The 16,491-nt window shown below is 44.3% G+C and overlaps 1 protein-coding gene across 1 annotated transcript in view; it reads left to right on the top strand.

Annotated features, from left to right (window-relative positions):
* grin3a (glutamate receptor, ionotropic, N-methyl-D-aspartate 3A) overlaps nt 1–16,272 on the top strand; it is a gene marked incomplete at both ends in the record, with an annotated part of 31,775 nt that extends 15,503 nt beyond the window's left edge. Inside the window, 9 exons of the mRNA XM_080529438.1 lie at nt 2,162–2,802; nt 5,779–6,380; nt 11,754–12,804; nt 13,158–13,303; nt 14,402–14,517; nt 14,723–14,874; nt 15,098–15,259; nt 15,381–15,451; nt 15,918–16,272. Of these exons, the coding sequence (XP_080385564.1) occupies nt 2,162–2,802; nt 5,779–6,380; nt 11,754–12,804; nt 13,158–13,303; nt 14,402–14,517; nt 14,723–14,874; nt 15,098–15,259; nt 15,381–15,451; nt 15,918–16,272 (3,296 nt within the window). The remainder of the gene's footprint in view (nt 1–2,161; nt 2,803–5,778; nt 6,381–11,753; nt 12,805–13,157; nt 13,304–14,401; nt 14,518–14,722; nt 14,875–15,097; nt 15,260–15,380; nt 15,452–15,917) is intronic.
* Nucleotides 16,273–16,491: the final 219 nt, after the last annotated feature.

Raw genomic sequence — 16,491 nt, forward strand, 5'->3', positions numbered from 1 at the left:
GTATTAACACATTCACCTTGTTTACCTTTGTGTCATTCTTTGTTTATCTGTGTGTTTGTTTGTTTGGTTTGTTTGTTTGTTTCACTGAAGTAGCCAATGAAAACGAGAGGATCCACGGGCTCCACTCTGGTCTCACATGTGGGTTTGCAAATAATGTTTATTTGGTTTGACTTGAACTAAACAATACAGGCTTGCTGGACAAAGTGAGAAAGCTGCCCTCAGCAGATACAGCAGTGCTGTTGAAAGACCTTTTGTAGGACTGGCAAGCTCAACTGAGAATCACTGAGAACACACAGGCCAAGCACAGACACACCGGTAAAGCAAGCACTACCCCCCCCACCCCCCCACCCCGCCCCCCCGCCCCCCTCCCCTATTACACAATGCTGCGCTGCACAATACCACTGCACAGATGTCTGCAGTATGTGCCGATGGGGAAGAACCACAGGACAGGATGGACCATGTATAATATATAATGGAATATGGAACAATTCCAATTTCACTGGGTCAATGCTATGATATGTAAGATGGTAAGATCAAATGGTTGATGGTACTCATGCATTGTTACCGATGCCTCCTCTGTTGTCATTCACACTTTAGGCTTTAGGAGTTTTACAGTTCAATACAGGGGAATTGCAAAGACCTACGGTAGATTATGCAGTGTGTGTTTGTGTGTTATTGAGGGGGAAAGAGAAGAATAGGATAGGCGAGAATAAGGCTATGAGAGGTACAAAGAAGAGAGCACACGAGAGGGAGAGCAGATATGCACTCACAACACAGTGCTCCACTGAAAGGGGCAAGGCCGTGCTGCTTCAGAAACCATTGGCACAGAGACAGGACTTCATGCTTGGGTAATCAGTTGACACACTCATCTTGTGCTTTCCCCTCGTCTCACACTAGAAGGCTCTGATGCTCAATGAATCTGATCAATTGGAGCTATATCAATCGTAAGATTATATTTTGGGGGGTTCATCTCTCATGACTAAGCTGGCATGACTATTCTAAATCACAATTAGAACTGTGGGGGAGATAGGCTCAATGTTTACCTCTGACCCCTTTGTTCAACATTGTGCAAAGGCGTCTACTGTCTTCTCATTCCAATGGCTACCTCTGCTTTTGAGAGTTGATCACCAAATGACCATACAATATCCGTTGAGTTCAGGTAAACTCAAACTCAAAACAATATGCATATCACACAACATTACGAAGCTGATCTATATTATAAGTAAGCTATAGCCTTACTCTCTATACAGTAAACACATAGTATTTGTTCTTCAGGAATGAAAACCACTATAATAAATTACGCAGGCAAGCGCACGCACGCACACGCACACGCACACACACACAAAACAATGAACATCGATGGTTGAAGCTGTCTCCTTGAAACACTTTTTTGTTTGTTTTCATCTTATACAGTCTAGGTGGAAAGGATAGGGTTAAAATGTACCGTAGCGCGCGGTCTCGTGCCAAAGCCGTAATCAGTACAAGTGCCAGTACACGGGTTAAGACCGCGTGGGAGCCTGCGTTTAGTTTGGACGTATTCTGAGAGAGAATACACTGGCTTTCTTTCCAAATAATCAATTGATAATTTGCACTTTTGAAAATATTGGAATATATTACTCTGGAGGAAAACTACAAACCATATCGAACCATCTATATAATAACCAGTAGAAATTAAGAGACATAAAACAAGTTATGGATATAAACGCTCAAACTGTTGTGATGCGCAATAGCCTGTTTGCATTGTTCCCAAATATGCATGTATTCTTGTTTAGCTTTTTTATTGACCTATATTAGGATATGTAAAAACAAACTGAATATTCGTTTTTTTTATAATGTAAGGTTGAGATCATGAGAAGCTTTTGAGATGAAAAACGGCAGTTTTGTAACAGATTTCTCAAGTGCACGAGTTGTATCCGCACTCGCGCCTGTTGGTGGAAAAGCGCACAACTTTGCTGTGTCCGGGATATTTGACGAGGAGAGCTCTGACCGACGCTTGACGGGGACAACACGGGGGGCAGGGGAACGAGTGGAGCTCCGTTTTTCGGTCGCATAGGAGGGCTCTGTTGAGTGATGACGGGGTTGAGGATTTGGGGTGCGTTTGGCAGGTTTGTGCTGCTTCCTTTGCTTGCGCCATGCACCTTGATCTGTGTTCTGATCCCAGAGTGTCTCTCTCACCCGCAGCCGTGTCAGATTTTGAAGCGGATTGGGCACACGGTCAGAGTCGGGGCCCTACATCTCCAGCCGCGTATGTTCACGCACGATACCTCCGTGGGCAAAGAGTCCGCGGATGAGTGGGATATTGATGGGGAGACGAGGGAAGCCGCGGAGAGAGAGTTGGAAAAGATTACCAAAAGTGCCAATGAACACGGCTTGAGGAGCCTTAGGACTAGAGGCTCAGCGCACAGCCAGCATAAGGGCACCAAAAGTAAAAACATGTATCAACATGTGGAGAATGAAAGTCGTGTGTTTATGCCAAGAGACTCTGTCTTACTCGCCATGGAGACCCTAAACCGCATGGCGGGTCTTCTACCTTATAACTTGTCTTTGGAAGTAGTCATGGCTGTTGAAGCGGGGCTGGGGGAGTTACCCGCCTTTTCCTTCGCCTCTTCCTCCACACCGGTGTGTGAAGACCCTATGTCTTTTTTAGAAAGTGTTTGCCATACTGTCATTGTTCAAGGGGTTTCTGCGATTTTGGCTTTTCCTCAAACCAGAGACGAACTAGTGAAGTTGGAATTCCTCGCTACTGCGCTTCAGATCCCTGTCATCAGCGTTGTCCAAAACGAATTCAAACGGCAGAGCAAGGTAGGCAGATATTTCTATACAAACCACGCTTGTGTTTAATTAGGCTTTGCGAGGCTAAGTAGTGTGTATTTGATGCATGAGCGGAACGCACAGAACCATGGCCAGTCCGAAGCAGCTGTGTTGATGAAATCAGGACCATGGACAGCTCCACATTAATCCTCCGCTGGCTTTGAGCTCTTCTCATACTAGTTGATACTTCTCTCCTCTCCTCCGCAGCCTCTGTGCAGCACGAGCAGTTAACTTCACTTAGCATGTCTCTACAATATAATTTCTACTCTGCAATAACCTAGACATAATTGTAATTCTGTGACAGACCAATGCTATGTTATCGGAAATGTTTATAACACATTTGACGTCAAATTTAAGTATCGACCGTAACTCTACTGCAAAACATATAGGCGGCTGGGCTATCTTGCGCATAAACGTTGCAACAGTAGGCAGCACCACGTCTGGTTGGGTAAGATATAGCCCCCAATGACAGTTAACACAAATGAAAATAAAACTCTCATTGCAACAGGTGTATTCGCTCATCTGTATTTTCAGTAGGCCTATTCCTTGCGTTATTTATATTTCATGTTTTTTGTTGTTGTTGTATTTAGGTTTAATGTCAATTTCAAGTACACACAAACACACATGCATGCACACACACACACACACACACACACACACACACACACACACACACACAACGTTGAGCAATGACATTGAAATATCATTATGAAATATTATTATTTTTAAACACGAGTTGCACAACAGAGTGCAAACACATAAACAGACAGACAGACACACAGACACTACGTTGAGCAATGACATTGAAATATCGTTATGAAATATTATACTTTTTAAACACGAGTTGCACAACAGCGTACAAACACATAAACAGACAGACACACAGACACACAGACACACACACACACACACACACACACACACACACACACACACACACACAACACTGATCATGGGTGTGTCCTTATACACACAAGCCACTTAGCACCATCCTCTGGTCAGACCACCTGCACTCTCACATTATAGTGCAATACAATCTTTCCTCATTTGACATGTATTGCATATCAATGAGGATTGAATAACAATTAGAGCCCTTGACTGCTTTTGTTGGGATCTGATGAAAGCCTTCCCTGAGGTGAGCAAAAACGATGTGTGTTTACTCTGCTCAATAGAAGCTCTTGTTGATTAGAAGGATGAATAAAATAGGCGTGCAATTAGTTAACCTGAAGGATTCTGGGAGCATTGCCACCCACTCACGGTCTGCTAAATGCATGTGTGGTCTGTTTGTCTGTTTCTCCCCCAAAAGGAACACCCAAGGAAAACAAAGTCTATCTATCATCTCTCTATAGACCTTTTTGAGTGTTATTTTTTCCTTATGAAGTCTGCTGACTTTTAATCCAAACTGTGTTTCTTCTTAAATGTAAATAACGCCCTAAAGGAGCAGAATATAACAGGCACTAATAGGAATATGCCACAACTCTGGTGTTCACTGAATCATGACACTGCACTTACGACAGGCTTCAGCTTACACAGGCACTCATACGTCTTCTAAACAATTAACTTCCTGCCTTCCCATGCATCCATCATGACAAAATGATACTGTCAAATCATTAAAAGAGACATAAAACAACACTTGTTTAAGAAAAGAAAAGTGTTCAAGTTTCCACACAGGTGCACTTGACTCAGCCAGTCAATAAGTCATCATCAAGCCCTTGATTAGCTGACTCAGATGTGCTGATGGTGGAACATAACACATATTTGGAATGGCTGGGGTACCCCAAGAATGAGCTTGAGAACCATACTGATTCCATATTAGTACGGTCTCTGTACCATCAAGCCAGCAGGGGACTCATCCTTTAATATGCGCTGAACTGAAAGGTGGCCCAGCTTTCTTTTGAGATAAATCCCTGAAAAGCTCTGCTTTAATCAGAAAAGATTAGCCTGTTTTTTGCTGTCACTTTAGGTAGCCCCCTGGGGAAATTAGTCAGCTTCACTAAGCATCAGGTTCTGCCTCTCAGGGGTGGCCTACCTCACTCAGTCAGTGGATGAGAGGTTATCGATGAGTCGTATACACATCATTTATCCAGAATCCAGGTTTAGGGCCTGAGAACAACACCCAGGGTCACTCCATGGTGATTAAAATTGCCTGGTTATTTGCTCTGTTATTGTCTACAGGAATAGTCCTGACGAGAAATTGAGGAGGTTCTCGCGTGAACATTAAGGTGGTTAAAAGTTCGGAGGAAAAAGGTCTAAAATACATTGGAGCTCATGTCAGGGGATTCTAATAGAATTATAATAAGGCTGCGTCCACAGGTTGAGGTTGGTTTGGTGAGCAGTACGTAGAGACAATCAATTTGCTGAAATAAAGCACATATTGCCTTTGCTGATGCTGTTGTAATGAGCAGTGCCCATTAGGCACAAATAAATAAATTATGCAGACGAATAATGATTTTCGAATTTCCATGGTAATGTGGAAAGTGATTAAAGAGATTAATGCAATTACCCAATTTGTACTGCTTTTAGTGGAAGTTTAATGTGAAATGTCATTGCAATAAGCCCATAAAAAACTTGCTGAGGGTTGTCTAATGAATAGAACAAAAATGTTACGGCAACTAACCATCTGTACCATTACAAACACAGCTGTTAACGTCAGTGCTCCAGCTACAAACACATGCTTCCATTTTTGTATACTCAGCTACAGTGGTGGTATGGGAGATCACAATGGTTCATTTATTGGTGAACAAACTTACAAATCACTGGAAGTCATAGTTTAACATGATTTCTTAAAAATAAACATTAACTATTTTGATTGTTCATGGCACCAGATAAGACCGGATAAGTTCCTAGGTGTTGATCAATTTGTAGAACTATTTAGCTCAGTATGTGTGAAAAATCATTGCACTGTAACATTGTCCTCCTCCCATCTTCCCTCTGTCTCTCTCTCACCCTCCCTCCCTTACGCCCCAGAACCCTCTCCACTTCCAGATGTTGATGCGGAATCCTCCCACGCCCCATGCTCAGCTCATCTACACTCTCCTGGTCATGAATAGCTGGTACGACATCAGCCTGGTGCTGTGCCAGGAGTGGAACATCTCTGACTTCATCATCCTCCTGCGCAACAACACCAAGTTTCACCTGGGCTCCATCGTCAACATCACCACCAACAGCACCTCCAAGAGCGACTTCCAGCAGTCCCTGCAAGGCTACCTGGAGTCCATCAAGGAGTCCACCTCCACCGTGGTCACCTTTGGCTGCGACATCAGAGACATCAAGAAGATCTTTAGTGTTGTGGCTAAGCTAGGCCTGATGTTGCCCGAGTACCATTGGGTGCTGGGCGACACTCAGAACGTGGAGGAGTTGAGGACCGAGGGGTTGCCCTTGGGGCTGCTAGCTCATGGGAGGATGGGGTCGCCTTCTCTGGATCAGTACGTGCAGGATGCCCTGGAGGTTGTGGCGAGAGCTGTGGGGGCTGCAGCCCAGAAGGACCCCAGGCTCGCCCTCATCCCTGGCATCACCAACTGTATGGCCACTGAGCATGGGAACCTGGCCGCAGGAAAATATCTGTCCAGGTACTGTCTTATTTATTATCTTTTGTTTATTCAGGAGATCAAAACACATTTTGCATTAATAGAATCCATTCAAAGGACAGATAACAATCAATTATAACATGAGCATTCCTCACAAGCTCCTGAAAAAAGCTTAATATATTATTTTGTGGTTTTATACTATATTGTTTTGGCAGCGTAGTGTATGTAGAATAGAATGCACTCTTGTGGCAGAGGTTTTAGCCATAATATCGCGGAGATCTCTGCATCTCAAGTATTGCGATTAACTGACATTTTTCATCTGAATATGATGGAATGGAATAGAATGGAATAGTTTGCTTTTATTGTCCTCCAAGCAGGGAATTATGGGCATGTTTTCATATGACGACAACACAAACAAATTAGTGTACAAATGAAGCTGCAGTGACATAACAGTACAAATGAAAATATACAAAAGATCAGTGCTACACAGTAATACTCCTGGGGCCAGGATGGACAAAGGGCACAGACGGTATATATAGAACAAACAATGCCCAACAGTAAAACACAGGATAAATTAACATTAAACAACACATATAAGGATGTAGAACTACTGTATGTTGGTTTCACTGTGTAGTGTGTTAATAGCAGGCAAGGCGTAAAGCTCATACTGAAACTGGGGCATCTTGCAGTAGTACAGACAGGCACTGGTCTGCTGCCCGAGGACGTTGTTATCAAGTCAATGCATCAGCCAGAGTAGTATTATTGGCATAGACAACAACAGCTAATGTTGACTGGGCATGACACAAGACACCCAGTCAAACAATCATTTCCTGCCCTGCTTGGCAGAGCCTGAGATAATGCCAGGATGATGCCAGAATGGTGCCCACTGACCCTGCCCTGGTCTACAATTGGCACTGACAAGTTAAACAATGTCCAGATCTGACTTCAGATAATTAAGTCACGCTCTTACACTGACAGGGTGATAAAGTTAACAAACTGAATGTACACAGCCAGCTAGTCTTCTCCCGAGTGAGGGTTAGTTTCCAAAACAATTTCCAAAACGATGAGGTGCCTGTAGTAATGCCCTCACCTGCTGTTGTTTTAGAATGACAGAGAACAGCTCGCTGTTCCTGTTTATCCCCAATGACTACACAGGGAGGCACGCCTCCTGACAGGGGTCAAAAGCTGTGTGGGAGACAAACCGGAGATAGTAAAAATGTTGGAAGATGGACCAGTGGGAGGCTGAAGGGATAAAAAGACAGCTGTGAGGATCTGTAGTGGAAAACTCTTTCCAGGTAGCTGACATGTTTAGAGAGAGGTGCCATAACTGCTGAACCGTGCTCATGTGGCACAATGTCAAGAAACCTTCCAGTGTCCCAGATGTCTGTCACAGATGCTGCCCTCTCGATATTCAACTCAGCTTTCTTCAATGTCATATCATAGATCAGCTGTGTATATTGGCTAGGTTGTTGTTGTGGTTTTAAATGAGATATTACATGAACATGATAGGCTATAGCAGGGCTCCAGACTAAGTTTTTCCCCCTTTTTCATTTGGTGGCACCAGCACATGATTTGATCACACTAACATGTTGTCACACAGTAGAATAAATGTGTAGGCTAATCATCTTAGAAATGAACTTGCCATTGCATTCAGAGACAACTTGTTCTATGTGTGTGATAAATATTCCTCTTCTCATTACAATGGTCTTACAATTTACAAACAGGGATTACAGACTATTACAGACTATAAAGGGAGACCAAGCAGTTTGGACACTGTCACTCTGTTCCCCGATGAGCTAAATTCCTTTTATGCTCAGTTGGAGGATAGTGATATAGAGCTTCCCATTAAAGCTCCTGTTACTAGTGAGTATTGTGTGGTTTCGCTTACTGAGGCTGATGTGAGTAAGGTGCTTAACTACTGAAAACACTACTAGGATTTTAATACTACAACAAAATGTGTTTTTCGCTCTAGGCACAGGGTCAGCCATAGTCAGCGCCCCTGGAGCAATTAGGGGTTAAGTGCCTTGCTCAAGGGCACAACAGCAGTAGTAGGCACCACAGATATGATGCCAGCAACCCTCCAGTCGCCAGCTTACATGCAGCTTCCACCTGAGGTGGGGATCGAATCAGAAACCTTCCGATTGCTAGCCAGCCTCTCGAACCTCTAGGCTACCTGCCGCCCCAAACTAATAGATTCATATCCTTTGTGTATATTTATGCACTTGAAAACTGCTAGCACGTCTTCCACGGTGATGAGTCGGGGTGCCTCTTGTGTCGTGTGTGCTGTGCGTTCTCTCTAGAAGGTTAGTGTAGACCTGTTCAAAGTGGGCATAGTCAGAGTCAGAGGTATTGTCTGTGTCGCTGGTGCTGTGAGATAGTGTAGCCCCTTCCACATGCTGTGTGGGTTTTTGCTGCTTAGTTGGGTCTCTGTCTTTGCTGTAATCCTTTTTGGCTGCTTTAATGACTTTACGAAGGTTGCTTTGATATACAATGGGTCGCCAGAATTAAATGTCGTTCTTATCACAGCTAGAGCTGACTGTACTTCTGTAGTAATCCATGGCTCCTGGTTTGGAAACACCCAGACAGTTTTTGTCGGGACACAGTCCTCTGTGTCCTCTCAATGAATCCCATCGTACCGCACGCGATCTTGTTGACGTCATTGCTATCTTTCGCAAAGTCCACTCGTGTCTTGAAGCAGGCCTGGAGAGCGGCGTCTGAATCGTCTGACCAGCATCAGCTCATTCTCATGTCTGGTGGAGACAGCTTAAGCTTGTACTTAAACAAGGAGGAGCACAAGGAGGATAGCAGAGTGGTCTGATTTGCCGAACGGAGGGCAGAGGAGGGGTTTGTAGGAATCCCGGAACTGCGTGTAGCAATGGTCCAGGCAGTGTTCTCCCCTGGTGTTACCACTAATGTGCTGGAAGGATTTGGGTAGAACTTTCCTCAACGACGCTTGATTGAAGTTGCCTAGCACTATTAGAGCAGCCTCAGCGGTCTAGTTGTTTGGAGCGGTCAACCGAGGCTCATTTCAGCAGAGTAGTTGTGTGAGATGATGGTCCAAGTGCCTTTTTGATGGCGTCATAAATGCCTTTAATGTTGCCTATGTCAGCAGCCGATCGGATGCCGCTGCAAAGCTGTAGCCAGTAGCTGTTGGCACAGTGTCGTGAGGCTGGCTGGAGTTTCTTCCTTGACGTTCTGAGGGCATGTAGGATCTTGTTGGTGAGCGTAATCCATTTCTCTTCCAGGAACAGTGCCAATGCCATTGAATTGGCTTTGAACCAGTCATTGGACCTTCTCAGATTTTTGCCAAAAACTGTAAAGGCCATGCTGTAGATATTATTTGGTAGGCCGTCCCAATACTGCTGGGTAGAGCAAGATTGGGGTAAGTGGAGGAGGGATTCCTCTACGGCACAGAGGAAGGCTGCAGCTTTAGTTGGACGTGCTGTTTTGCTGCTGTCAACCCGAAGGACTCCTTTTGGTTTTGCTCTATGACTATTTTTTGTCTGTAGCTTGACTCTATAGCACATGAGGGAGTGATCTGTGTCGCAGTCTGTGCTGCACGTCGTGTTAGGATCAAGTCTAGCAGGTGCCAGTGACCAGACCTGTGGGTGTCTCCAGGAGACTTTGTGATGGGGTTTAGTTTGAAAGGATGAGTTGGTAATGCATAAGTTTTGGTATGTGCAGAACTCAAGTAGACGCTGCCCGTTCTCCTTCATTTTACCAATGCCATGGTGTCCCAAGCAAGACGGGCAGGAGTCATGGTCTGTGCCAATTCTTGAATTGAAGGCACCAATCATGTAAAGCTGTTCTTGATTGGGGCGGTTTTTACAGTCACCTCAAGCTCATCATGAAATATGTCCTTTATTTTTTTGAGAGGAGATGTGTGTTGTGGCATACACACTCGCCAGGTGGTCTGGTCCCATGGTTATGTTCAGGCAGAGGGACAATATTCTCTCTGAGCCACCTGTGGGTGGTATTATTGACATGTACAGCAAAACTCACTCCATATTCCCTGGTTTCCACAGGGCCTTCCCCTGCTAGAAAAAGATGTAGTCATTTTCCCTTCGTGAGCCAGATGAGTGGAGTCAGGTTTCCTGAAGGGTTGAAAAGTCAATTTGTCGCTTCAGGAGTTTGTTGTTTATGACTGGAGTCTTGCGAACATATGCCTCAAGTCAGCAACCATTGTGCTGGTGCCAAATAATTCTGCTGCAGTGGGCCTGAATGTCTTCTGCCCTGTTGCACTCACCCCTATCATCATGAAGTGCATGAAGAGAGGTTGGTCCTGGCTCACCTTAAAGACCACCTACCCCCCACACTGGATCCCCACCAGTTTGCCTACCGCCCAAACAGGCCCAAACGGAGAATGCCATCTCCACAGTACTACACTCCGCCCTGACCCACCTGGATAACGACAACATCTACGGTAGGGTGCCGTTCATTGATTTCAATACAACAAGACAACACCGCGGTGGTAGGCCTGATCAGTAACAACGATGAGTCGGCCTACAGGGAGGAGGTCCAGCAATTACAGGAAAGCTATGGGCTGCACACAAACCCCCATCTACATCAATGGGATGGAGTTGGAACATGTCTCCAGCTTCAAGTTCCTGAGTGTCCACATCTTCGAGGACCTCTCTTGGACCCTCAACTCCTCCACACTGGTCAAAAAAGTGCAGCAGTGTCTATACTTCCTGAGGAGTACATCACCAGTGTCCGACTCCCTGCCATCGAGGTCCTCCAGTGTAGGCAGTGTCAGCGGAGGGCGCGAGGCATCAGTAGTCACCCCAGCGTTCTACGTTCCTGCACCATCAGGCTAAGGAACAGCTTCCCCGCCGAACCCGGACCCGGGGACATTGACTCCCAGTATCAGTGTACCCTACCCCCATACCTCCATTGGCTACACACTTAGGACTTCAATTTAGCTTTTGGCACTAACAGCTATACCATATGTATTGAACTAGTCTCTAATTGGATATCTTATATATATGTAACATACCTCAAGACTTATCGCCCTTGTTCTGTACATATCATACTGTACATATAATATCATAACAGCACAGTCATATAATATTGATAATAATCTCATGTATATACTCACTGTAATATTTGCATCTGGTTAGATGCCAAACTACTACTCGTTGTCTCAATACTCTTGTGCAATGACAATAAAGTTTAATCTAATCTAATCTCTGGGCTATACTATGTACCTTAGTACATTAGCTGCTAGTTGTGAAGAACAAAAGTATTTGAATCTGTGTAGTTAATTTAAGATTTAGTCCATTTGTTTTTAAATTCTGCTGTTTAATTCAGCTATTTTCCAAATTATATTAAAATGAACATGGTGGTAGGTGTCTTATGAACAGTGCTCAATCACATCTTGCTGTCAGAATCAACTCATCTGCCTTTGTTCTGCAGGTTCCTTGCCAACACGTCGTTCGACGGCGTAAGCGGTGTCATCGTCACACAACAGGCATCTGTAATCTCCTCGGAGAGCCATCACTTCATTTGGAGCCTCCAGCACGACCCCATTGGCAACCCCATGTGGACGCGCCTGGGCCGCTGGAAGCACGGCAGGGTCATGATGGACTACGGTATCTGGCCCAACAAGCAGTTGTCCCATCAGGGCGGTGACTGGAGGCACCCGGCCCGCATTCACCTGAGGGTGGTCACCCTGGTGGAGCATCCGTTTGTGTTCACTCGCGAGGTGGACGATGACGGGCTGTGCCCTGCGGGCCAGCTGTGCCTGGACCCCATGACCAACAACACGGCCGTCTTGGAGAACCTGTTCCTGGGCCTGCAGGGCCTCAATGACAGTGTGCCCAGGGAGCTCAAGAAGTGTTGCTACGGCTACTGCATAGACCTGCTGGAGAAACTTGCAGAGGACATGGGCTTTGACTATGACCTCTATATCGTTGGCGATGGGAAGTACGGCGGCTACAAGAACGGTCGCTGGACAGGTCTGGTGGGAGACCTTCTGACCGGGGCAGCCCACCTGGCTGTCACCTCTTTCAGCATCAACTCTGCCCGCAGCCGGGTCATTGACTTCACCAGCCCCTTCTTCTCCACCAGCCTGGGCATCCTGGTGCGGACGCGGGACACGGCGGCGCCCATCGGGGCCTTCATGTGGCCCCTCCACTGGAGCATGTGGCTGGGCATCTTCGTGTCACTACACGTCACAGCCGTGTTCCTTACCATCTACGAGTGGAAGAGCCCATTCGGGATGACTCCTCGAGGCAGGAACAGGGACAAGGTGTTCTCCTTCTCCTCTGCACTCAACGTGTGCTATGCGATCCTGTTCGGCAGGACGGCGGCCATTAAGCCTCCAAAGTGCTGGACGGGCCGCTTCCTGATGAACCTGTGGGCTATTTTCTGCTTGTTCTGTCTCTCCACATACACGGCCAACCTGGCCGCCGTCATGGTGGGGGAGAAAACCTACGAGCAACTCTCAGGTATACATGATCCAAAGGTAAGAAACAACCCCTATATACCCCTCACATCAAATACTGTATGTGATGAAATACTGTAACTACTGTATGAACCATTTGTAAGCAAATCATATCATATGTGGGATTCCAGATTGTTGAATGTGCTAAAGAAAGGTGGTCAAAGTATTAGTGATTTACTGGGAGTACATGTGGAGGGTTGGCAGTGTAGTAAGGCTTTTTTAAGGTCAAACATTTTGTTTTTGAAAATAGTTTAGCACTAGATTTATGTTTTCAAGAAAGGGTTAAAGCATTTTGGGTTGCAGTTTTAAATCTACACTGTATTACAGTTTACAAGGCTAAAATACCCTAGTAATGGTTCCCTCTTTTCTTCTAGCTCCATCATCCATCACAAGGCTTCCGCTTTGCAACCGTCCGTGAGACCAGTGCAGAGGATTACTTGAAAAAAAGCTTTCCAGAAATGCATGAATATATGAGACGCTTCAACGTACCAGCAACTCCTGATGGGATATACAATCTAAAGTGAGTCATAATCACACTTTGAAAGATTAATGCAAACCTAAGGAAACGTGTGAACCAAAAATGGTTCTGAATATATCTGACAGAACAGTTTAAATGTATACCTGATTCAAGAGGAAATGACCTCATTATATGATTATCTGACACTGTACACAGTATGTTATTTCTGGAGGAAAGGACTGACTGTGACATCAGCATGTATGTTTTAAAGATATTTTGAAGCGATACGTTTGTTTACATTGTTTCTATTTTGCCTTCTAAACCTACATTTTAGGTCTTATTTTATTCATTTAACCTTTATCTATCTTTTAGGTTTTTCTCCCCTCTGACAATAAGTGGTGTACACTTTGTTCCACTACAAAACCTTCCCTAATCAGGCCCCATGGGAACTTTAACAAAATCAATCTGTGAAATGCCCCTCTAACTCAAATCAATATAAAACTTTTCTTTTGGAAGCATTAGTGGCAGCTGCTCTGTGCCTCCCTCTCCCTCTCTAGTCTCAGCACTTGATTTGCTGGGTTCTGGAGATGATTTCCACCCTGCTGTGCCCTTTTGATCTTCTCCTGCAACCTCTTCTGCCCTATTCGAAGTTGTTTTTCAAGTCATCTCACATTTTGTAAGGAGTAGAGCAGAATGACTAGGGCTGAGGGTGAAGGAGGTTTGATGAGATTGACAGTATCTTCTCCCAGAGTTGGGAAAAAAAACATTCCCAGCCCTTCAGACTGACACCTGCTCACCAAAGATAAGATCCATTTGGAATGAATTTCAATAAGGAGGCAAACACTTCTCTGTGTTTATTTCAATGGCAAAAATAATACACATTTAGTGTTAGCAGTTATGATTGCCTATATATCGGGTAAAACATTTAGAAATCCAAACCTACTGTATGTTCAGGGATAAATACAGATTTCTCTGTATTTAAAAGTGTATTGTATAAACTGTGTACAATGAAGATATTCTGTCACTTGATAATATATATGATCAATTATTAATATATATATATATTATATATATATTAAGAAGAAGAAAAAAGCGATCCTGATTATGTTAATTACAGAAGAGAGTGGTGCAACTGACTAGCTAATTCCTCTGTTATTTCAGGGATGAACCTCAAAAACTTGATGCTTTTATCATGGACAAAGCTCTACTAGACTATGAAGTGTCTATAGATGCTGAATGCAAGACACTCACTGTTGGAAAACCATTTGCAATTGAAGGCAAGTACATTAACATGTCTGTGTTCAGTTTAAGACCCATATGCACAGTACAGTACATGTCATAGCTACAGTCTAGCAAAAATAACGGGCCTAATTTCAGTTGCAACTAGGTCCATTGAAACACCATCTTCTGAATACATTTTGAAAGACATACTGCAAATACCAACCAGCACAGATGTCCATTTTGTGTGTATTTTGTTCCCAGGGTACGGTATCGGTCTGCCTCAGAACTCCCCCCTCTCCTCTAACATGTCTGAGCTTGTGAGCCAGTACAAGTCAGACGGCTTCATGGACACTTTGCATGACAAGTGGTACAAAGTCGTACCATGTGGAAAAAGGAGCTTTGCAGTCACTGAGGTGCTGTATCATGATCAGTATAATTATATCCTTTTCTAATTTCTTCACAAGTCATTGTGATGTGGATTATAAATAGCACTTAACATTGAGTTGTTCTTCACCTATGTAGTACTATTGTACAATGAATTTGAATGTGCAAGTCATGAGTTAATCGTTTTAACATAATCATATCATATGATGTTATGATAATCATCCTATGTTTTCCTGCATTGTCTCTCTCCAGACCTTACAGATGGGGATCAAACACTTCTCAGGCTTGTTTGTGATGTTGTGTGTAGGACTTGCCTTGTCACTCCTCACCACCCTAGCCGAGCACATCCTCTACCACCTGATCATTCCCAGAATCAATGAACCCAAATTCAAGTATTGGCTACATACAAGTCAGGTACTGTATGTATATTGACTCCACAAATATTTAAAAAGTTTAATTTCAATGATTCATTATGACACTCTGTGTAAAGGTTCACAAATGTTGTCTGACACCTAATGACTGATCTGTTTTGCAGAGACTACACCGGGCACTTAACTCAGCATTCACTGAAGACAAATTACAAACTGTTGCAAAGCCAGAAAAAAGGTAACATCACTTTGGTGCCATCAATATGTTATACTATACATAAATCATATTCACAAAAGCATTGTCCATTGGCTTGAGAAAAAGAGACATCTGTTAATTGAAACTGTCAGTGATGATTGCAGGGAAGTTTTGAAAACCTTGTGTTGACGTGTTGAAGCTCCACTAATTATCCATGGTAAATGTCAGCAACAGGTAGCATTTCATGTTGTTTGTCATTTTGTCTAATAGAAAGTGTGATGTTGAATGCTATTAAAAATAGATATCTGATTTAATTTGGATAGATTACCCACTCCAAATCTAATCATTGAGTATATTTCCCTTCAGTTTACCGTTGACATGGTTCCACAATATTATTGCTTTTGCATACATGCTTGATATTTTGGAACCATACTAATGGTAAAATGTCAAAAATGTTTTTGGAAAAAAGTATCCCTTCATCCCTCCATGTTCTCCATTTGAACCTTAGGTGCAATGTGGGCAACAACCAGCAAGTGCCATGGAATCCCACCGACAAAGCCAACTGCAGTAGAAGGAAGCTACCCCCACAAGAGGCCTTACAGCAAAATGACCTGGAGTTCCCAACGAGTCAGAGCCAGGACCTCCCTACTTCTTTGCCCCATCCGATGAAGAGACAGCTCCCACTACAGGCCACCTCCAATGGCAAGACCGACATGCTGGACCTGGGGCGTCACCCCATGGTGCAGGAGCTCACTGACCTGGAGACCCATATCCAGATCATCAAACAGCAGCTGCACATAGCCATGAAGAGGAAGAGAGAGCTGGAGCAGTACCAACAGACCAACACGATTCCTGAGTCCTAGAGCTGGAACAACAGATGTCAGACCGTGACTTCTGACATCCCAGAGCTCCACCCAGAGTAGACCAGCCTGGCTCCTTCTGCTCCTTCAGCTCTGGAGCTTCTATCCTCCACTCCAATCTCACACTGACTATGGGGTCAGATGGACGAGACCATGAACCAGAAGGCTTGGCCCCATGTGGTGGACTATTTCAATTTAGCGTCTAAATCTTGGACCACACTT

This window comes from Nansenia antarctica (genome assembly GCF_963989245.1).
Source record: "Nansenia antarctica genome assembly, chromosome: 4".
Lineage (NCBI taxonomy): Eukaryota > Metazoa > Chordata > Actinopteri > Argentiniformes > Microstomatidae > Nansenia > Nansenia antarctica.